This window comes from Neodiprion pinetum, chromosome 4 (genome assembly GCF_021155775.2).
Source record: "Neodiprion pinetum isolate iyNeoPine1 chromosome 4, iyNeoPine1.2, whole genome shotgun sequence".
NCBI classification, from domain to species: domain Eukaryota; kingdom Metazoa; phylum Arthropoda; class Insecta; order Hymenoptera; family Diprionidae; genus Neodiprion; species Neodiprion pinetum.
The window spans coordinates 16,711,748-16,734,998 of NC_060235.2; the positions used below are offsets into that span (position 1 = coordinate 16,711,748).

General features: G+C 38.8%; 2 protein-coding genes across 6 annotated transcripts; one reads left to right on the forward strand and one right to left on the reverse strand.

Annotated features, from left to right (window-relative positions):
- The first annotated feature begins 9,199 nt into the window (after window positions 1–9,199).
- LOC124216153 (Ribosomal RNA processing 47) lies at window positions 9,200–11,223 on the forward strand. The gene is made up of 2 exons (XM_046620338.2): window positions 9,200–9,630; window positions 9,706–11,223. Exons 1-2 carry the CDS (start codon window positions 9,417–9,419, stop codon window positions 9,915–9,917), a joined length of 426 nt encoding a protein of 141 aa, XP_046476294.1. The 5' UTR covers window positions 9,200–9,416; the 3' UTR covers window positions 9,918–11,223.
- LOC124216152 (uncharacterized) lies at window positions 10,768–21,050 on the reverse strand. 5 transcript variants are annotated; one of them, XR_011176850.1, is made up of 12 exons: window positions 20,678–21,050; window positions 19,258–20,129; window positions 18,976–19,181; window positions 18,393–18,748; window positions 15,639–18,298; window positions 15,337–15,519; window positions 14,914–15,213; window positions 14,557–14,748; window positions 14,344–14,457; window positions 13,777–13,869; window positions 12,294–13,243; window positions 10,768–11,956 (listed from the first exon to the last, which is right to left on the reverse strand). XR_011176850.1 is itself a non-coding variant. In XM_046620337.2 (12 exons), the coding sequence occupies exons 2-11, from the start codon at window positions 20,035–20,037 to the stop codon at window positions 13,659–13,661; spliced, it is 4,926 nt and encodes a 1,641-aa protein (XP_046476293.1). In that variant the 5' UTR covers window positions 20,038–20,129; window positions 20,678–21,050; the 3' UTR covers window positions 10,768–11,956. The 5 variants fall into 5 exon arrangements, 4 of the variants coding, with proteins under 4 accessions (XP_046476293.1, XP_046476292.1, XP_046476291.1 ...); XM_046620337.2 differs by lacking the exon at window positions 12,294–13,243 and adding an exon at window positions 13,659–13,700; XM_046620336.2 differs by lacking the exon at window positions 12,294–13,243.
- Between the last annotated feature and the right edge of the window lie 2,201 nt (window positions 21,051–23,251).

The window sequence follows — 23,251 nt, forward strand, 5'->3', positions numbered from 1 at the left end:
TAAGATTTTCCAATTCTTCATCAAAAGTCTTACCGAACACGATAATGTCATCGAGATAAACTAAACAAATCTTGTCAGTGAGACCTTGAAGGGCGAGTTCCGTCGCTCTTTCGAAGGTAGCTGGAGCATTACAAAGGCCAAAAGGCATAACTTCAAATTACCAAAGTCCACCTAACCCTGTGACAAAAGCTGTTTTCGCTTTTTCTAACGGATTCATTTCGACTTGCCAATAACCGCTCTGTAAATCAATCGTAGAGAACCAACGGGCACCAGATATTAAATCAAGGGTATCTCCTATCTGAGGAGGCGGATATGCATCTTTCTTGGTGACCTTGTTCAACTTCCTATAATCTATACAAAACCTCTTGGAACCATTGACTAAGACAATGGGAGAAGCCCACGGACTAGAAGACGGCTCAATAACATCTGCTGTTCTCATATCTTCTACTAATTTCTCAACTTCCCTGCGACCGTTTAAAGGAAGCCGTCTAGCTGCCTGTTTAATCGGAGCGTTATTCCCTACATCTATCGAATGCTTAGCGATGGTACATCTCCCGATGTCGGCAGAGTCTCTAGCGAAAGTCTCTTTAAAATCGTTAAAAAGGCAAACGAGACTGTTAGTCTGAGCGATATCTAAATCTTTAGAAGACCTAGTAAAGAGTTCCGTGAGATAAAAAGGAACGACTAAAGAGTCCGAAACATGTTCTAAAACGCGCAAAGACGAGAGGGTTTCTTTCTGTTGAGAACAGTTAATATACCTAGACGTTTCGAGGTTGATTTTACGGTAACCAGAACAGAGAGTCGAATCCCCGGTAGAAATGACGCAGTTGTGAGCGGAAAGAAAATCTACGCCTAAAATGCCTTCATCTTCTATATCAGCTACTAGAACTTCATGTGGGGATTGAACACAATCCGCTACTGTTACCTGCACGACCATCTTACCTACGACAGGGGTAGTTGCTCCGGTAGCGGTGCGAATAGATACAGAAAGATTAATTGAAGCAAGAGACGAAACCATATCAGGACGAACAACGGAAATTTCGGCTCCGGTATCTATCACCCTCAAACAACCTAGTCCGTTAACGGAACCTCTAGCATATAGGCCGGTGCGACGCAGGCCTCTTACCACGAACTGTGAAACAATAGGGCTAAGGAACTTGGAAGAAACCGATGATATCCGCCCTTTCGAAACATCGGTAGCTAGTTTCCCGAATTCTGAGGAACAGAAGGTTGCGCTGCCCAAACCGGATTAGAGGGTGCTCTCTTAGAGGCATTATTGCGCCACGAATCTTCCGCACTCTTCAACTGACGGTCGAGTTTGAAACAATTCTTCACGATATGTCCCTTGACGCCGCAAAACTGGCACTCTGAGACAGGCCGATTGGAGTTTCATCTATTGTAACGAGAGGAATCACTATTTTTCCTTCCTGGAAGAGAATCTGAGCTAGGCTGATTGACTGAAGGACGGGACGAGGAATTTTCCGAAGGTTCAGCTTGGCTTAATCGATGAAGTTGACGCGAACGTAAATCTGCCTCGTTCATGGCTTTTAATTCTGAGCCCTTAATAATTCATGTAGAGAAGTTGAAGCTGCGAGCCTCAAATGATACCGAAGCTCCGGATTCCGAATCGCATTTATGAATTTCGCCCGAGCTATCTGATCTCTAGCTTTTTCTGCACAATGAGTAAGGGAGTGTCGAGCGAGACGTTCGATGTCATTTCCGAGAGAGGCTAAATCTTCCTTGGGCCCTTGACGTCTATTTTCAAACTGACTGTAATAAAGTTTGGAAGGATGTTTTTCGCCAAACCGATGGTTGAGAGCCGCACAAATGCTGTCGAAATTTTCAGAATCCGAATCTGAAAGCCATACAAGAACTACGAAGGCCGGACCGGACGAAGAGGCCGTCAAATTAGCTGCTTTCTGGGACGGACTGCAACCATTAACCTGACTTATCATGTTGAACTGACGCTCGTAAAGACTCCAAGCAGACGAACCGTCATACGAACCGGGCTTCAAATTTGATTGTTTCGAGGGCAACTCTACAATACTCGCGGCAGGCAGGAGACGACGCGACAGGAGGCTCAACTACTTCTGAAATATCACGTGACGGAACATTGTGGCATTGCGGAAAAGAGCTAACCTGAGCTTGTCGCGAGACATAACTAGGTGGAAAATTATTAGCAACAGGGGAAATTTCGCCTTCCCCATAAATGGCGTCACACCTTGATTGATCCGGAATTGAATGAATGGAGGTCCTCGTAGCTGGGACTGGGACTGAAGGAAGAGAAGTCCTTCTACCTGGGGACGGGATTGGGCGAATTAGGAGTTCCTGCGGCCGCTCCTGTAGCCTCTGCACACCTTGCAGGATCCCGATCAGCGCCTGGGGAACGATTTCCTGTTGTTGACGTTGTTGGGAGAGGAGTTCGTGCAGAAGATTCTGCTGTTCTTGTTGCTGCTGTTGCTGCTGTTGTTGTTGCTGTTGCTGATGTTGTTGTTGCTGCTGTATCTGTCGCATCAGCAAATCTTGATTCCTTCGGATGAGCTCTGCCCAGAGAGCTAGTTTGGGCTGGGGCTGAACCTCAGCTTCCAAATGAGGAGAAATCGGAGGAAACGCTGGTTCAGGAGAGCGTTGGCACGACGAAACGCGTCCGGCAGCTCGTCGCCCCGCGCGTGATGGTCTCGTCAGAGGAGATCTTTGCATTTTTTTATATACTTCTTTTCACTCAAAATCCATTCAAATGGCACAGAAGAGATCCCACTTCTGACACCAGTGTAACAACGGAGGAAATAAAGAAAGGACTAAGAGAATCAAAGGGTTCTCTGTGCGATTTAAGCGAACGCCGAGCCAAAGAAGTCTCACAAATCAAGGAATATTTTAGAAAGAAAATGGATGTATTTGGTCACGAAGTTCCCTTTTTAAAGTCTAGAGACTGACTGTTTCTACAATAATAATTGTTGACCAGCAACCTTATTCATTTTAAGACATATGAAAGCTCCAGTTTAAGATGACTACTAGATCATTAGAAAAGCGATAACAAGGGTGATTGATGATTTCACCCTTTATAACAATATATATAATATATATACATATATATGTTCTTTACTAAGAGCACGCGAGGATTGATCAGCCGACACATGATTGCGAGAGAGATAGCTGAAATTTTTCTCTTCCGGGTTACCAAATAAAGAAAATAAAAAAAAAAAAAGTGGAAAAAAATCTACACACTCTCGGAATTGTTTTTTTTCATTCCTTATTTCTCTTCTGGGTTACCCCCACTACAAAAAAGGTGGGTTCAGTAAAAAAAAAGCAAAAGGAAAGAAGGAAAAAATCGACCGGCTCTCGAAATTTTCTTTCTTTCATTTGTTTTTTCTCTCCGAAAATACAAAAAAAATCCGGGATCGAATTTAAGAAGAAAAAAAAAGAAAAGAGTGAACTACGATCGAACCCGTGTCCCACATCACTCCATCCTCATGTTTTTTTTTTTTTTTTTCAAGGTGGAAACCATATTTATTTAGATGAACAATAAATGTACAATATTTACAATGTTGCACTTGTAATTATCTTAGTTTATGTAACTCCGGCTTAAATTTCAAGCTCAATCTAACATTTTGTTTTTTTTAGTGTTTTGTTTAAGACTTGAATGCAGTATTATAGCAAAGGCAGCAGTAATTAACTTAAATACAGGAAAACTTCGCGCAAAAACCTGTGATTGAAAATTCATCCTCATATGGTATGCACTCAGCCACACCACAGCTACGTATGTGATCGCGCGTTTGCTCGGTATGTTTATGGAGCTTGCTTGGAATTCGCTGATGGTTCTCTGCAAGATTCAGTTCTAGAAAAAAAAATTTCCCCCAACCACTTGCCCATTGCATATTTTGCATAAATGTTATCGAGCTGGCTGCGTATATTTTTCCATAGACTGCGTGTACAAATATTCGAGAACACCAGGCGTCACATATTTTCAAATCAATAAAAAAACGATATTTATTAAAAAAAAAAAGTATTCGGGCTGGGAATGGTTAATTATTTTGGTCCAGCGTCCGCTAATTGAATCCAAAATTATCAAATCTGGAGATACTTTTATTCGCTGACATTCGTAATTGAAACAAAAAAAAATCCCAATTCTTCCATTCCCGGAAACATCTGTGCGAGCGGGGACAAGGATGCGATTGGCAACCACTTGCTCGATCGACCGAGTATATCTATATATACTCTGCGAGCGCGCCTAACTTCATACCTGGCCTACGATTGTGGGCCACCTTCGGTGCATGGCCGCCTAGGTGTCAGGTCGGAAATGGGCCACCTTCGGTGCGTGGCCGCCTAGGTGTCACGTCGACGCTCCAACCTAGCTGGTATTACGAAAAGCCGTGCGTTGGAGATCTTACTCATCTCTGCCTCACACAGAAAGTATAGGGAAGTTGGACCACCTCTTATTTTTACACCATGCCCCTACCACTGAACTCTTTGTTAATCTCAGTGGGTACTTTCCATTTACTGACTCAAATCGACTTGTGTCGCTATTTCTGGTGTAACCGGCCAATCTGGGCAAAGAAATACAACAGAAATAGCGACACAAGTCGTCTTGAGTCAGGAAATGGAAAGCACCCAGCATGGTTACTGTAACATTCGACCGGAACGTCCGTATGTTTTATCGACTATTATTACTGCATGTTACTTTTATCAACTAACCAAACTCGAAGTACGAGAACCTTATAACCATAAGGGATTAAAACAACTGTCTAACTATTTGGAATATCCCTAAATGGAAATAACTATGGCATTCACTAACCAAAGCTTAAAAACCATGTTACGAGATCTTCGCACTACAAAGAGCTATAATATTATTATACGTTATTATATATCACTATCATATTAACACCATAATTAACTAACACGATTATATCCAATTATTAAATAGCACTCGACAATGCCATTTGTGCATCCGGAGCTGAGAGCTATACTATAAGCAACTTACGCCATACCATATAGCCTGGAGTATAGAAGACTGTAAAACCATACATAAATGTATAACCAATATAATGTATAGATAGCACTGCTGCAATAATCCATAAAACCAGAGACTGCAAAACCTTCAAAACCGTGAATACCAATTATCCAGCATGAACTATACTCTTCTCCGTAACGCCGTATTGTAGGCAACACGCGCAACGTTTTGAAGGCAATGCAGATCTCCAATGTGAAGCCATACAGAGCCTCATCTAGAGAACACATTAGGAAACTTACCGACGAAACGATCGAAGGTAAATCAACTCGCAATAAACTCAAAGATACACACGTGGCAACGCCCAGTAACAGGCAACCAACAAACATAAGAAAAACGTTCTAGAAGCTTCCAAGCCGATTTATATCAATATAAGAATTAATAATTACAGAAGAGAATTACATACGAAAGCACACATGTAAACCTGCTCTAAAACTACGAATTATCAAATTGTTAAATACCCTAAATCTGTTAAGATAGTTATAACACAAACACCTGAGAATATTCGCAGCAGCGCGATTCTAATAATGTTAAGCAAATAGCAACTATGTCTGATAAACAATCGCTATTGTACTCCAGGTGAATAACGACAGTAATCAATTATGATACATATGCAATTTTATATAGTTACACGCTATAAAACTAACAAACGAGGAGTAACCAATATGACAATCTTAATATATAGACTTTGTAACGAACAGGATAGTAGGAATATTTATGAAGTAAACAGGAACTAGAATTCAGCGCATCGTGACCCCGAAAATGCACACAGCACTAACATACACCACGAAACATGGGTCACCACTAGCGCATACGCACTGCGATTACCATATCAGGAAATAGCTGCTGAAAGCACGCCACAGGGGCGAAGAAGCACGGCAGCCGAGGGGCCAAAGGGGGCTTGCGCCCCAACAACAAAGCCCACGCAGAATGGAAAATTACAGAACAACGACCCCGCACCTACACGACCTCACCAGCGCAGCGTTATACCATATGTAAAAGCTTGCAATATAGTAATAGCTAATGTCCTAAGATCACAGGCGTGCATACGGCGAAGATGTCGTGCCCTAATTATAATTCCTAGAAAAAGGGGGAGGTGCGCAAAAGTTGACAAAATCTAAAGAAGGGGATCGTTCTGCGCAACGATTGACACCTATAAAAACGGCGACCGATCATCGGATCGTCCTCTTGGTTTCTACCACCAGATTCGTCATCTTGTTCCGGTACAGTTTCGCGGTAAAATCCTTTTGCCTTTTGCATTTAAACTTTTCATACAACGTTACTCTGCCCAAAAGTCCAGCGAGCTTTCAGCTCCATTTTGTCGTATTAATTTAAGATCTTACACTAAGCAACTCCGTTTTTGTGACTTTAAATATTGAACTTATAAAATAAATCAAAGTTAATCAAAGTATCCCAATATATTAGAGTCAGTTATTCCGCTAAATCCTCTCACCAATCTACGCTGCAAGTCATCACATCCAGAATATTCTCAAAAAGGTAAGCCAATTAATTAAATCTTTTATCCAATAATTACTCCTTCCTCGGTTCGTTCGATTAGAGCGATAAAATGCCCGTTGTCCGGTGTATTTCAATACTTTATCGGTAATCGGTGACCCAAACTACTGATGTGAGTCTAACTGTAGCTGTGTGAACGATTCCGGTGTCTAACATCTGGAAATTTCCACCAGGTACCGTTCGACGTCACAGTTACTCCCACGGAGCATTAAAGAGGAGCACAAACTGTGACTACGAATGTGGCACCTTTTTTCATATAGCATCCAGGTGGCGTTCCGATCGCTCCAGACCCTCCGCCATGGAGACTAGAGGTAAGGAGTCCGAACGCAATGCTAGCCAAATGGTCGGTGAAAGTGATGAACGATCCGCGGATTATAACCACCTAGCAGCGCTACCACTGCGGGCTCCGTCAGCGCGGTAATTTTGAATCGTCGATCCTCAACTATGTATCCTATTCGTAACCAGGCGCTGGTATCGCTTGCGGATACATCTCGAACTACAAGATCTTTCATCACTTTCACGAACCACTTTTTGACGATTCCGCCATATGCGTTCGGACCACGGTCTTACATACAGGTCTGGTAACTCCGGCACTTTTGAGTGGTAGGGGGTGTCACCGTTAGTGAGGCATACGATCTTGTTTCTCATCTATCCGCTAGGGGCGCCATTGGCCCGGGGTATGATAGATATAGATATATACCGATAAGATAACCTGCTCATCGAAGGTCTTGACAGTTCATAACTCAGCGTAAAGTGTGTGTCAAACTGTCTCAAAAGTTGTGAGCCCTCGCTTGATGTTTATGGATTTTATTGACTTAAACATTTGAGGATTCCGTTAAAATAAAACAATTATCACGCCCGCCATGGAATGCTAGTAAACATCTCAATCATTTTTTATTCACATCTTTCCTCATTTTTGAGTGTTATTCAGGATTGTTGATTCCGAAAAATCAGCTGTTCGGATCTGATTTATGATTGACTCACCCCAAGGGGGCAGCGCTGCAGACGGTGAAGACGATAACCACGGTTCTGCCTCATTATCTGAGTCATTCCCCACCCTACTAGTTTTCGGACCTGTATGTAAGACCGTGGTTCGGACTCCTTCACACTAGTCTCCATGCCCTCCGCGTCCGGCATAACGGCCATGTTGAAGACAATTTGCAAATGGCGGTTTCCGCGTTGGAGCTATAGACAGCCCCCTGACATACGCTGCTAAAAGTGGTTCGCAAAATGTCCCTCGATTCTGCCGCCAAGTTCCACCATTAGTGGCGCTAGTAGTTACCTGACGAGCTTGTGCGCGGTCAGCGAGGGCAGCGATTGTGTCAGAAGTCTACTAGCGCTACGTAGAGGAACGAAAAAACGGGGACAAGATGCGTACAATTTTTTAGCATACGAGCAGTGGCGAGTGTCAGGGGGCTGGTCATAGACTTAAAAGAGTTAAAGCACGATCTTACATACAGGTCTGGCAACGAAGGTAGTGGGGGTGGTTCATTTCACGGTCGGTTATTTATCTTATTTTGTGGCCGCCAGGTCGACGTTGTGATCGAGGGATGGATAATCAACGCGTGCGCAATGCAGCGCCAACCTAATAATAATATTATTATCAAAAGTAATGAATCGTTCTGAACGAAAGTAGTCAATATAAATATTAGTATGATATAATTATTATGAATGATATATGTATGGAGACTAGAGGCAAAGAGTATCATCTCCGTTTCCTATTTTCAGCCGTCATTATTGCAATTTATGATTTACTTATCAAGTTATGGAATACTTGTATCGCTTGCGTTTGAATTAATTCAGGCGGTGACCTAACCGAATAAACCACCAAGCTTGATTAAACCCCAAGCGGGGTTATAACTTAAATATTAGAAAAGAATGTCAACAAATTATCTATATCAATCTCGTTCATTTTAAGGAAAAAAATATATAAATTTCATGTGTATGTACGAATAATAAATCTACGAAGGTAATAAATGAAATAAACGTATGTTATTTAAAGAAACTGTGTTGTTTTTATTGGTTAACTAATTTCGATAATTTCTTACACCGCAGTACCGCACACGGTTTAACCATCTTTTTTTTTTAAACGCAACAGCGTTTCACGCGTATGTAAGACCGTGAGTATGACGCACGCGCTGATTTTAGGTTATATGCTTCATTTCAAATATAATTACGGTGACACATTTTCATCTCTACCCCACGTACATCCCTAGATAACAGCGCCGCGACATGGCTATTTCAAACACTAAAAACCACGGACAACAAGAGAACCACGTCGCTCTGCAGAAAATTGGCTTCGTTGCCAGGTGTTGCCAGACCTGTATGTAAGACCGTGCTTTAGCATGGAGCACGGTCTTAGCATGGAGCCTAGAAGCCATAGACTTATAAAGATAGACAGAGCGCTCTTATGAGCCGTTTAATGCAAACATTTAAAGGACAGAAATATGCCGAGAGTACTCCTTTCTCTTTTTGACGATATTTGCTGCGCGGATCGCGGCGGTAGAGGAGAATGAGGCGAAATTACGCGCCTATATCTATAGCTGTCCACTTCCACTACTCCGTTGCCTCCCGCCATGACGCCGATTGAAAAGAGAGAGCAGTATCCCGGTATATCTCTGTCCTTTATATGTAATTGTCAGTGCCTCTTATAGAAGCACTCAGTCTATCTTTATAAGTCTATGCTAGAAGCTCCATGCCCCGTAGGCTTACGAGTAGTCTTATTGGTATCATTCTAACGGACTTAAGGATAGGAACACGTGATCTGCAATTCTTCAGTTGGTTCTGATAATCTATTACCTTGAGGGGAAATATTCAAGCTAAAATTTCTTCTAACTGAATTTCATAAACTTGTGAATTACTCTAGCAATCCACGTTTTTATCAAGTTTTAGCAGAATGGAAGTTGAGTTTAAAGAATTAGCCAGTGATGTTAATCTTGTTGCGAAAGTTAAAAACTTTCACAAATCAACAGATGATATAAATAACCATCTGAAACTTGCTACTAACCCCGAGTTCTACGAGAAGCTTTCAAATTCTGATAAATTGAAGTATAACTTGTTAATGTCATACAGTTTGAACACACTGTTTTGGATGTACTTGCGACTCGAAGGTTTGGCTTCACATTTTCAATCAACTATCATGTGTATCTTCATGCTTAGTCATTAAAGAATATCACAATTTTCAGGTGAGGATCCAATGAAGCATGAAATCAAGTCTGAAAACGAGAGATTGAAACAATATATGGCCCGGGCAAAACAAATCAAAGACAGGGACACCATAATGCCTAGAGTAAACAGAGAAGTGGCCCAAAGATTTGTTAGAAGTGGCCTTTGGGAATGTAGAAGTGATAAGGATAAAAGTAAAGGGATGAAGGGCCCGAGAAAAAATACCACCTAAAAACTGAATTTGTCAATTTTCAAAGTACAATGTGAGCTGTGTTAACATTGATCAAATAACTTTGTAAAAATTTGACTATTTTTCAACATTATAATCAAATGCACGTAAGAAAAACTCATGTAGATCCAAATCAACACCAGTATGATGAATTTGTATCCTTTTGTTATGTTCTTCTAAGCAAAAGACGATAAATATTATCAATAATGTTTTTCTAATTAACGTGTATTCCAGAAGAAACTATCAGCTCTGAAAATTTTGCCTCAATTTACATTCTGTCGATTATAAAAAAACTTGTCTAAATGACTTAAAATGTCTAAATAAAAAGAAAAAGATCGAGGAGATATTTATTATTAATCATCAGACATACAGAGGCACGGACAAAAAAAACTGAAAAAATACAGTCTATGATATATAAAACAAATTTTAATTGAAATGAAATTATTATACCATTATTCTGCTCGTGAAACTTAGTTTAAAAATATTTAAAAGTATATCTGTTTAAGTTATACTATTGAAAGTTACATAGTAATACATTCGGACTCCAAGCTATTAAAACTAGTGACTATACAATATTATTATTAATAATAAGAATAATTTAAATAGTAAGCTTAAATAAACGCAACACTATTTACAAGTATAAGTGTGTACTAGGTTTAACTTATTACAAATGATGATTAATAATACTACCGTTGTTTCGTTTACACACATATATTTTGCATTTGACGTCTCTAAAGCATATTATTTTCACAACTAATCGTTCAAGTGATCAAGAAAATATTTATAAACTATAGGTGAATGTTAACGTTATGTTAATAAGAAACGATAATTAATCCTATTTTTGAGTACTGTAATTCGAATTTCGCATGTTTGAAATTCAATTCGATAATCAATGCTAATTGTGATAGCTTGTCACTTACGTCGTCATTATGATATATTTACATTCAATTCGACGCATTGAAATTTCAAAACACACGCATCAATTTGGTTTACAGCACATTTTTAATAAACTTACCGTATCAGCTTAATTAAATATAAACTATTGCTACATTCGTTATACTGAATGCATACACGATTGCAGTATTTTATAATGAATTACTTTTGTCATCCTTAGAATCACGCATTTTTCAATAATTACTACTTATTAAACATTTGAAACATCGACAATTAGGCACGTCTTCTTCTTTGACGTTAGGATGCAACAAAATTATGCTAAAACTTAATATAGATCAACATCTCAACGCCTGAGGTTATTTTCAAAGCTACACAACTGAAGAAACTATTGCAATCATATCGTATACACTAGTTGCATTCAATTTGAAAATAATAGACCAAGTTCTTGTGGCATATACATAAACGTAATTTCTAGGTAAGTAAATTAAACGGTGGTTATCGGTGTACAAATATACACAATTTAAACACACTAGGGGCGTGCTTGAAAGACACGCAACTACTAATGTAACCATGAGCAAAATAATAAGCATTTGCTTTTTATGACAGAGTCTAATGTGATCCCAATCTCTGTTGTTATAATGAAATGTCAAAGAAAAAAAAAAGTAAATATTAATAGTTCATTCTTGTATTGATATTCGAATCATCACTGAAACTGTCTGATTCATCAATCTATATGATTAATACAGATAATATAGATATATTATTACCAGCTGTATACATATACACGATAAAATTAAATATAATCATAACCTATAGCAAACCATGTTACATAATTATGTAAATGTGTATTATTCTTATTTTAGGTATATCTATGTAATAAATCTTTTTCCTCCGTTTCGTACACTTCTCAATATACCTGTATATTAATTTTTGCTTCCAACCTAATCTCGTAGAATCTGTTCACTTTTTTTTCTCCCTTAGAATTGTAAAGAAGAAAGTAGATAGTGATATTTTCTGTATAATGATTTTATTTTTCATGTTAATGTCTGTTCACCTTCAATTGCAATTCGCATTCTGAACACTTTCAACCTTGATGATTACGACTGTGATCCGGTACCCCAATAAGAAACTCGTTCCGATTTGATGCTCTGCAACGTTTATACAGAAAGTAGATACTAATAAGTGGTTTCGAAACACTTGTAAATCAGTACACTATTTCTTTGTATGAAGGTTTCTTAACAATCAATTGTAAAAAAGTGGTGGCAAAAGTTGGGAAATACTAAACTGGTTCAATATTTGGATTACAATTCTCTGTATATTTCGGGTATTTAGGGTTTTCAACTATACGCAATTGATTATTCTTCTGTATTTCTAATTGGCTCTAGTTCTGCTTTAAAACTCATTCACACCTTAAAGTTTTTCTACAGGTACAAATGACAAGAATAGATGAAAATATATTCACCAATGGTATAAATTAATTATTACCTTTAATTGCAAATTAATCGGTGGGCTTCACTGATGAAGAATTACAATACTAATTAATTATCTAGGTATATTCCAGTCCGTTATTTTAAAACGATACCTCGATGTATGTACACTTCAATAATAGCTTTAATGCTATTCAGCACAATTTATTTCGTACAATATTCTATTTCCGAGGGATCCATTCAATTAACATCAAGTTATTCAAATGAAAATACTAATAATAATCTATACGACATTTAAAAGAACGTTTTATGCTAATAGACTCATCGAGCCATCACCTTTCCCAGGAATCACTGCAATCAATAATTCATATTGCAAAGAAAATCAAGCCAAAAAATCGATTACTATTTCACTTAGACTGCCGCAATATCAATATTCTATTTCACGCAAAATTCAGCTACCGATAAATAGGCATTTAGAAGAATAAATAATTAAAATGATTTCTCTCTGAATGTATTACAGCGGATAAGGAATGCCGGTAACGGTTATTATCCGTTACAGATCTGTTAAATTTTCGAATGCTAATCATAGACCACTTTAAGGAGGTATCAAATTCCATGCATCAGCGTACGTTACAAAGTGTTGTAAAAACATCTAATCTAACAAACAGGCATGGACGGTTGTGTAGTATATGAAAAAAGAAAAAAAACGTAGCGTACAAATATTGTGTAATCAGAAAATTCTACTTAAATATCACTGAATAATTGTGATCACTTTCATTTGAATAACTTCGAAGTTATTATAAAAATATTTGGAAATTAATCCGAGGTTCTAACCAGGTTATTTTTCTTTTCTTTCATTAGTTTGTTTCTTTTACTTTTCTTTTACGATAGGTCAAAATTAATTGAAGGTTATTCGTGTTTCTTGACCGGTTTGATTTTCCTCGGCGTTTTTGATTCGCCCTCGGTGCCGTAGAGATGATACCGATACTTCATATCGGTTGCGAATGACTTTGCCAAATAAAAGAAACAGAGAACAAACAGAGAAAATAAAATCACAAAAATTAGTACACCAAAGAAATAATATTAAATCAATTAAAAAAACTAGATGCATCGTGAGAACAACAATATTGTGGTAATTCAGTGCAGGAAACAAAATCAGATGTGGGTAAAGGGAGAATTAAAGCGAATAAGAATATTGTGCACAAAGATACAGCACGTTTCGATTCTACAAGTGATCTGCAAGGTTTTTTAAATTCTTTAAAATTATGCTATCAACTAACGTGTAGAAAAATACCAGCTGCATCGTCAATCGTCCTACATAAGTTGATACGTTAAAAAAAAGCTCTTCTTTCAAATAAATGCAAGTATTCTTTTTTTCTGCAAAATCTATCAACCTATTCATCTCTCTCTCAAACAACTCTACCTAGAATGACGTCATGTCTTTATTGCCTTGCTGCAAAAGGAGCTAAAAGGAGAAAAACGATCCAGGCAATCTATCAGTACGCTTCTAACTATCAATCAAACGTCAATAATATACTCACCAATCTCGATTTTACTCGCTTCGGTAGCTCTTCCTGCAGACTGTAGATGTCTGTACGTTTCAGAAGCAATTGAGAACCATCCTCGAAGACCACCTGAAGGAAACGTAGTTAGTCAGTGACTGTTCTTTTCAATTGAATAATTGACGAAAATGGATGGCAGTTCGTTGTACAGGGTGGCCACAAATTTTTGGGAAAAAAGTTCCATGACTTTCCCCGGTTTTTTAGGACCTAAAACCTAATTTTCCCTGATATTTTCCCAGTTCTAATAAGTTACTAAAACCTCAATCTTTCAGTTTATTAACTCTATATTCGGTTCAAATTCAATTCGAATTGAAGAAAAATATAATGTACAAAAGAGTTAGTTCAAGCCAATTTGTTTTTTGACGAACAAAAGTGAACTTAGTACCTCAAAGAATAATTTCTAATTCCCATGATAGCAAACTTATAATTTCATTTTTTTCCATGACCAAATAAAAAATTTCCTAACAATTCGAGGTTTTCCAGATGTTCTAAGCGTGTGGCCACCCTTTTCTATTTTGTATATATATTCGCGCGAAAATATCTCACCGTGAACATGATCCGATGGTTCGTGCCTTCAAAAGTACCATTGTACGGCTGGCCGTCTGGCCTCTTGACCATGATTGAGCTTCCGATCGTAGGATGATTTCCCGATTCAAGTTTCTAAAAAAAGAGGGATAAAAATTTTTAGATTTACCAATTGGCGGTTGAAGCATTTCATTCTTGACACTCTTATCAATTACTCAGCGATGATAAACTCACAATGATATCCGAAGGATATAAATCGTCGCGAAAACTGTTATCATCGAAAGTGACCATGTAAAAGAGCGTGTCGTTTATGGAGTCGATTTTCGCTCTGTAGTATCGGGAATTGCGATGCTTTGCCCATACTGCCTCTCCCTGTCTCACCATTGGAATTTTCTCCTTTTCATTATTGTGCCTGTGGCAGGATATCTGAACGAAAATGAAGGTATATGAGAAATATTTCAAAGGGGTGACATTCACAAAACTTCGAGGCGAAACTTCGTGTCACATATTCATATAAACATAGGTTTTGAAAAATGTAAATCTGTCCTCATCAATGCAAGAATTGAAAACAAACAGAAAAAAATTACAAACCTGTAACTTGTAGGAGTCAAATATTGGTACAGCAAATGTCGCACCAGCTATGAGGCCACAGGACGGATGGAAGTAGGCCTCACAATGATCGCAGCTGAGGCAAGCACCGTCTCGTTGACCGCAACAGCCGCACTGTTGTTTCAACAATTCGATTTTAATTGTTAGGACGTTGATAGGATCCTTATTGATTGGATCTTTGAAGGTAACACCCGGCAGTAAAAGGGCACACAGAATGTGAGCCCATCTACCGTCGCTAGTTCGCTTTACAGCACCCCCTCGCATAGGACACAAGCAGCACATCTAAAAAATAATAATCATTACACTGTTGAATAATGTGTCCAAACTCACTTCTCGCACTCTATATCAAGGTATGTTAAAAATTTTACATGAAAGTGAATGTTAAAAATATCTCATAATACTTACAACATGTACCATACCAGCTCTGCATTTGTCACAAGCCCAATTCTGTAAGTCTGTGGGTAAGACGTTGATTCCATAGCAGGAAGCATGAACGGTAACGTGACACTTTCTGCAGCTTAATAATTTGTTTTTTTCTGGTTCCGTACCTTGTTCCTTTGAATTGGCAGCAAAAGTATTCGAGGATACCTGTTTAAATTATGACGAAAAATTTTATCTAGTGACTATTGACGATTCAGCTCAAGTAGACAAAGGATTTAGGTCAAATATATTAAATTTATTGAATTTCAACTATTGATTAAACTTACCCAAATTGGTGAAGTGTCTGGTAAATTGATCGTCGTGCAATATTTCCAATCAGATGTCATTGCTCTGCCGCCTCCCGTGGCCGCTGTGGCGAATGCTGAACAAATCGCACAGTGGGAAACCTGAGTGCTCCAGTAGTCATTGAAGGCCTGGAGTAGATTGTCATCAGGAACGCTTGGATATAGCATTTCCATCATATGTCCTGGTATTACAGGCTGTGAATTTGGTGTTGGATAGCTGATGGAGTTATTCGATACATTTGACAAATGATTGTGTTCTTCTACGTTTGTTGGCAGAGGCTTAGTGATATCTTGAGTTTTCGAAGGAGAAATGGTCTTCTTTTCAACGTTACCAGTTGCCTTTGCTTTCTCTTTGTAATTTCTTTTAGCCGGTGAATGAGATTTCGTTGTTTTCAGTGGGCATTTGCTGACTGGCGTTCTGTTCTCCCCGGTAGAAGTCATTATTGTTAGACGTGGATTACTGCATGATGACTGCAGCTTTGATTCTTTTAATTCGCAGATTTTCAAATCCGAGTCAAGGTTTTCCAACACACTTTGCATGCACTGCTCATTCGTCAGAGGCTCCAAATCTTCCTGTGCTAGAATTATGCTATGCTGATTTCTAGTCATAGAATTATACGACTGTAACATATTTCTGATACTAGTTTCGCTAGAATCATCGTTATAAGATGGCTTGTATTGAATAGCCTGATTGGAAAGGTAATTTTGGCTTGAATCCAACGGACTTGTAATCAGCTCAAGCAAAACTGAGTTCTCATTGCTTGATTTATTTTCGTTATTTTTGAAGAAGTTCGACGACAAACTGCCAGTTTTAAAAGAATTACCAGAGCATGTTGGCGATGTCAGCGTAGCTCTACTACATTTTATTGCTGACGGAGAGGAGCAGCTGGACATTGTGCGAGGTGAATTACTCGTGATTACTTTGGTAATTGTTGTTTCGGAACAAGACAGAATAGGTGGCTTCAAACTTGAGCAATTGATAGCAGTCTGAATAGTACTTTGGTTCTGCAGTTTTGGTGGCTTTCGCTTAAAATCGGTTCCATAAAGTATTCTAGTCTCCTGCTTATCAGGCACAAACATTTTCGCACCATTTGACATTTGAATAATTTTTGTGCCCTGCTGTACAGGCCTAACAAGCTTTGAACCTTGTAATTGAATACTCCTTGATGTGCCACTTTGCATAAATCTCTCTACCTCTGGCGTGTTGTACATGGTCATTATGTTATTAGGAGACTTTTTGATTTCCATGCCAGTGCCTTGCGCCCTTTCTTTCAATGACGAGTCCTGATTTTCAAGAACGGTCACATTCATGTCCTTCAACTCTCTCTTCACCAAAGTCATGGAGCACAGAGGCTGCGCCATACTTCTAAACGTTAAATTTTGCGGTTTACTCAAATTCGTCTGTGGACTCAACTCTGGAGGGGTATCTCTCGGCTCAGGACTCCCGACACTGATGTACGTAATCGGAGAGTTGGAATTCTTTTGAACAGCCTCCCAGGAATTTTGTTGCAGAACCAAAAGCCCATCGGCTGCATTTGAGATGTCTTTTTCCTCTTCGGATTTCACCAAGTTCACCGTTTTTATGGATGTTGGATTCCTTTTTGTGGCTGATGATTTCAATATAGCTGGAGTCAGTTTTGCAGCTTTCAATATATTTTTACGAGCAGTATTTCGGCCAGGCTTTACTTGAGATGAAACCTTCGATCCTGAAGTGTTATCAGTCAAGTTAGCTGAATTTATTGTAAACTCTTGCGAACCACTGACCGAATTTGGACACAAGCTGGTGAATGCGTTGCTCGTATTTTCTAGAGAATCAATATGTATCGATTCTGCAAAATTACCCTTGCTCTCTGCAAGTTTTGAAATACCTTCATTGTATCTCTCTATAGCCTTATCCAAATCTTTTTCCATCATGTGATTAGAACCCTGTACTTGTCCGCCATTTGTGATATTAACTACAGTCTTATTCCTCATGGTGGTCATGCTGAATTCATTCCCAACTGAAATAATATTTCCGGGTAAGGAGTTGACCTTACTCTGACCGATGGACATGTCTTTTGTGTTGGATGCCTTTAGACTTGGCATCGAAGTGAGTTTCCGTTGTACACTTATGTCAGAAATATCCAGGGGTTCCATGGCTGTGAGCAATGGAATATTTGCTCTATGTTTACCCTTGGTGCCGTGTTTCTGCTTGACCTTTTTAGACTCACTGTGTTTGACGTATTTCCTTTTCTGCTTAGCTGGTTTTACTGAAATCTCAGAATCGTTAGGGTTGTCATTAGCTTTATCGCCTACAGACTCGTTTTCGTTTTCTTTAACAACACTCTCTATTGTGACATCGATGCTACTGTCGTCGCTTTTTTTGGATTGAGTCAAAATTTCGGGATTCTTGCCCTTGATATTGGTCAGCACAAGACATGGAACGGAAGCTTCGATAATGTTCATTATATCGCTATGTTTCATATCAGATTCCGAGTTGCTAGCAGCATATGAGGTGGGATTTAATTTACTTGTATTCTTCTTCGTCTTTGACTTTCGTTTTATGGGATTGTCCGATTTATTCAGTTGTTTCTTCTTGCGTTTTCGATTTTTTTTACGATTGTAACCGTACCCTTCATCGTAGACTGTTGCTTCGTTCACGTCTATCGTATAAAAATTTAGAGAATCAATTTCATTGTAAATTAACGACTGAATAAATTGAACGATTATGGTAAACAGACTCAATTGTTCACTTACCCATCTCACCGGCTTTCAACCATATATCTTCGAGGACTTGCAGTTGCTGTTCGTCAGGCGCAGCCTCTTCAGGTTCCTCCAATTCCATATCCTGCAGTACTCTCTTGACGTCTGGAGGTATGTCAGGACGATTGGCTAAGTCTGCCATATTAACATGTGGGTTTGTCCCAGCTATATTTTTCTTGCGGTGAATGGGATGTCTTTTGTTCTTAGGAGCATCCAAGTAGCTCTGGGGTAACTGCCCATTGCTGTTATTACCGCAGAGTAAATCCATCTGGGATGGAAGCGGAGCTGCTGTCTGTCGTGGATCTTCCGGATGTGACCCAATATCTTCGCCGCGTAACCACAGCTCATACCTAGAATGATGGGCCGAATTAATTAATAATTGTAATGTGAAATATTGTACACATTTCTCCAACTACTTTATCAATTTTTCAACCTATAATATATTCCCTGCCAAGATATCCCTCGTATCATATACTTTTTGAAAATCCATTAACTTTATTTTCGTTAGTTTTTGACAAATCTCCACCAATGACAAATAAATAAGGATGAGAAAGTATTAAGCTGGTCCATCCATCACCTTTCTGGTTGAAATCGTTTAACAAACGTGTCCATTGATATCTTGACCATATCCTTGCTGCAGGAGCATTGCGTAGCTCTTTTTCCATACTCGACCCACCTAGGTGTGGCAAAATTAGTTGACTCAGCGCAGTTAAAACCGTGATTGAAGCCTGCGTGATAGCCATAGGGAAATGTGATCATGATCTCTCCTTCTTCTTGCGTTATCTAAAAAGAGAAACAGTCGGTCATTAGAATCAGTTTCATTAATACACATCAATTGTAAATTAATATCCTACCGTACCTTGTCCCAAGGAATCGAGTACTGCTTTAATATCTGTGGTGAAATGAGGGACATTTTGTGCCTAAGGAAGGCCTGGCAGCTCTGGTAACTGGATGGAAAAAAACCATTGGCCAATCGCTCTAGTCTGCGTCCGTGTTCAGGCGGAATAGCGTACCAAGTTTTGGGTGCACCAAAGTGCAAATAATTAATAGAATATAGATCCATATCTTCTGTATGCCATGCGAAAGTTGTTTTCCACATGCCAAAATAGAGATAGGCTGTATTGACGCCGTCAATGGATATTCCATAATCTTTGTTAACATAGTCAAGAATCGTGCCAAGGTGGTTGATGTTCCATTCTTTGACCTCCGGGTCAGTGAGCGACCCTGAGACGTCAGCGCCATAGATCGGAGCGACGTAAGTTATATTTTTCCAGTACTTCCTCTCAAGATCTTCGTAGTCAAAGTGTTTCGGAGTGTTGTACCTTTCCGAGTTTGCAAGCTTGCTGTACTCCTTTACAGTCATTGATTTCTTTTGTATATTTATCTGCTGGTAGAGACCCTGCTTGCCATCAACTACCTGGCAAATAGGAGCTGGTATCGTTATGTCGAGGTCTTCCAGCTTGTAGCCTGACTTTCTCGGGATCCATTCAGGTGGAGGTATAACTTTAGCTATCCCTGCTTTGTGCGCCCCTTTGCTCTCCATGTGCACAATGTACTTGCTGAAGTCTTTGAACTCCTCGTAAGTCGGCCTGAATACCATGATTCGGGGTGCCCCCCCAGAATTATTGTCGACAGCCATACTTGACGGTAGCGTGGCACTTCTGGCTCAGTTTTTGTCCGTCTTTATTCTCCTAGTTATTTTTTATTTTTCAACAGATTTTCGTGAAACCTCTGCAAAACGAAAACAAGCATTATCGAATATTTTGAGCAATTTTTGATATTCCAAATAATGTTTAAGACAAAATAGGGAGGAGGTGAATATCTTTCTGTTCGGTACAACTGAAATATCTGGAAGTTCTTTTTTCGATAACTTATCTGTAAGCTACGATAAACGAACGCACGTGTCTGACTGGAAAGTAAACGTATACAAAATTTTAAATCTGAGATATTTAGCCTTGCAGACCGTTAAGTTCTGTGTACATACGTATTGGTAGAGTTTTAAAGATATCTAGTGAGTTTGACATTTCGTGCAAATTATTTACTGATTTTAGCAGATCCGAGGGATTGTATAATCGACAGAAAATGATCTAGGGATAATAACAATAGAACGAAAATATAAACAATAAGATGAAGATCGGGAAGACGGGCCGAACATCCTCCTCCTAGATAAGTGACCAATGTTTTCAGAACAGGACCGAACCGCTTTCACACATCATGTAAACAAAATGGGCGCCCTTATTGACAGTATCGGCTATTTAGATGCATTCAGCGATTCATACCGTGATACATTGACACCAAGGTATAGCGGCGAGTTTCAATTGATTGTTCCAAGTTTTTCACACGGAAATCATTTGCCCATTGTTGAGTTTTAACAAAGACGTCTAACAACGAATCCTAGCCCTGTTTCTGGGCCTATGCCAAATCGAGGGTACTGTGTATTTTACGGAAATTTCAAATAGGAAGTAGATAAGTTATTTAGTTCTCAAACTCACGACGTTTGCAAATTAAATTCGATCACATTTTTCACTCAACTGCACACCACTCAGTCTAAACATTAATGTTTTTCACCAATCTCGACGACGCTAGCCCAATACCTCGGATAAATGACAAACCACCATTACAAACTTCCCCTGGTGGAGATCGACCGCTGACTACTGCTAATGGACGAAGCGCAAAGTGGTATAGTCGGCATGGTGGCTGTCCCGAAAGACGGCAGCGGACGGGGGGCGGGGAGGTCAGAACGGCAGCCATATTGATAGGAGTCATTTGCGCGTCAGTTTCAAACTAGTTGATTATTGAACAACCCAAGCAACACCAAGACATCCGGTACATGTCAGTGAGGTATCTTGAAATCGTGAAGGATGACAATTCGTATGGCAAAGAAGTTTTTTTTAGGTTGTCGGATTCGTTGCCTAATGTCTGGCCTAACGACACCATTTAATGTTGAAAATGATGTCTGTTTGGTATACATTCAGATAGAATGAAAAATATATCGCTATAAAAGTAGCGTAATTCAAGGTTGACGAAATTACAGTTATCGAAACGATCACTATCAGTGATTATATATGGTATCCAATTCCCTGCTTAAAAAATCCGACACAGACTGTCGGATCTCTGTCGGATTTTTTAAGCACGGTAGTTAGCATTAAGAGGGCTAGGATCGGATTGGGGATTTGAGAAATTATTTATGTAGAATCGATGCACTAAATTAATATTATCATAAATTGTTAGTGAGTTGTAATAAAATTCAACGTGTGGATGTTGAAATTTTTATATGTTTACACAGTTTCTTCAATATAAATAGACTTATTTTAATCTACATATTCTTTTACCGTTGGGACTTTCATGGAAGGTAAATTGCAAGTCAGGTAAAGCCATACAGAAAAGGCAAAGGTCTGGCAAGATAATGCCGCGCTGAAGGAACTACGACCCTAAACAATAAAGAAATATCGAATAACGACTATATAAACGAAGAGTCGTATATATGAGACTGCCAGCGCGGATTTTTACAACTTAATTATCTACGGCCTTTACCCATTTACAAGACTCAGTTGGCGGCTGGATGTGCACGCTGGCCTACCTGGACTCTAAGGTTGCAAAGTGCGGAAGGGTCGCGTATTGTTTAATTTTAAGCATACCTGGATGCTTCCACTTCCCTCGTACGTACAAAATTGCCACTCGTATAACCAAGACTTACGGTACAAGTTCTTGTCCAATCCTAAATTCGCACTGGTTACAATAATCGACCAATACGAAAACAGTGCTTCGAATGGTTTATCTGCAGTAAATATACCTAGAAAAGCAAAGGGCTGTGTTTTCAATTGCTCTAACGTAACATCTTTGTGGCATAGGTTTTAATACTACCAAACTACTAGTGCTTCTTTAGTGCAAGTCAGTTAACGAAAACTTGTGTGGAAGAGACGTTAAATTCTTGGTATCGATGCACAAACTCACGATCGGACTAGCGTTGTTGTAGACGAAATTAGAAAAAACGGACACAATAATAAATAGTGAAGTTTTTCAAAAATCGATTCAACAAATAATCCCCGGTTAAATACCCTCACTCCACGAAAGTCTCATGTGGGACAAAACAGAAATGTTATCATCATTATTTCGGTGCCGATAGGATTCTGTTATAACTTGTTCATATTTAAAATGATGGTCACATTAATTTAGTGCATCGATTTACATAAACAATTCCATGATGAAAAAATACAACCACAATATTACACGTATTTTTACACTATTACATGTATTATAAACTTTAAATTAAAAAACGTCACAGCTTCGGCGCGATGCAAGTGCGATTATCCTATTTTTTTATCTTTATTTTAATTGAGCATAAAATGCCCTGCTAATGAAATGTATTATTAAACAAGTAACGAAATCACAGACTAGGTTCTCAAGTATTTGGTTAGCTTCAGTCAAACCCTTATATTTATGTACGAAGTACTTGGCCAATTTTCTACTCAACATACGAATTAAAGTAAAAACTGAACTGAAAAAATGTCCTTGTGCAACGTACTACAAGACGTATTTCGCATACTTGGCAGCAAATGAGATGTAGATTTTTGAGTACTTACGTCTTGTAGAATAATGAAAAGAAAATCTTACTACCATAGTTATTTAATGACGTATAAAGGAATATCAAGATTTCTTAAAAATAGGCCAAACTTAATGTTTTCGCTTTTCGTTAATTCTAAAGAAAAACACTCGTCTCAAGGTTTCGAGTGACGTATTACACTTATAATGAGATCTTTCTTATTGAGGGGGCGGGGGGGTAAGGGTTTCAGCGTAAAAAAAAAACTTTTTTTGTGAATTTTTTTTAAAAGTATGGATTGAGCAAATTTAGT

Bases quoted from the DNA above. Each gene is read 5' to 3' on its own strand.
- LOC124216153 (XM_046620338.2), top strand. From the start codon at position 9,417: ATGGAAGTTGAGTTTAAAGAATTAGCCAGTGATGTTAATCTTGTTGCG. The intron at 9,631-9,705 runs GTTTGGCTTCAC...CACAATTTTCAG, and splicing joins GATGTACTTGCGACTCGAAG to GTGAGGATCCAATGAAGCAT.
- LOC124216152 (XM_046620335.2), bottom strand. From the start codon at position 20,037: ATGGCTGTCGACAATAATTCTGGGGGGGCACCCCGAATCATGGTATTC. The intron at 13,870-14,343 runs GTGAGATATTTT...CGTTTCCTTCAG, and splicing joins ACCATCGGATCATGTTCACG to GTGGTCTTCGAGGATGGTTC. The intron at 13,244-13,776 runs GTGAGTATATTA...TATTTGGCAAAG, and splicing joins AGCGAGTAAAATCGAGATTG to TCATTCGCAACCGATATGAA.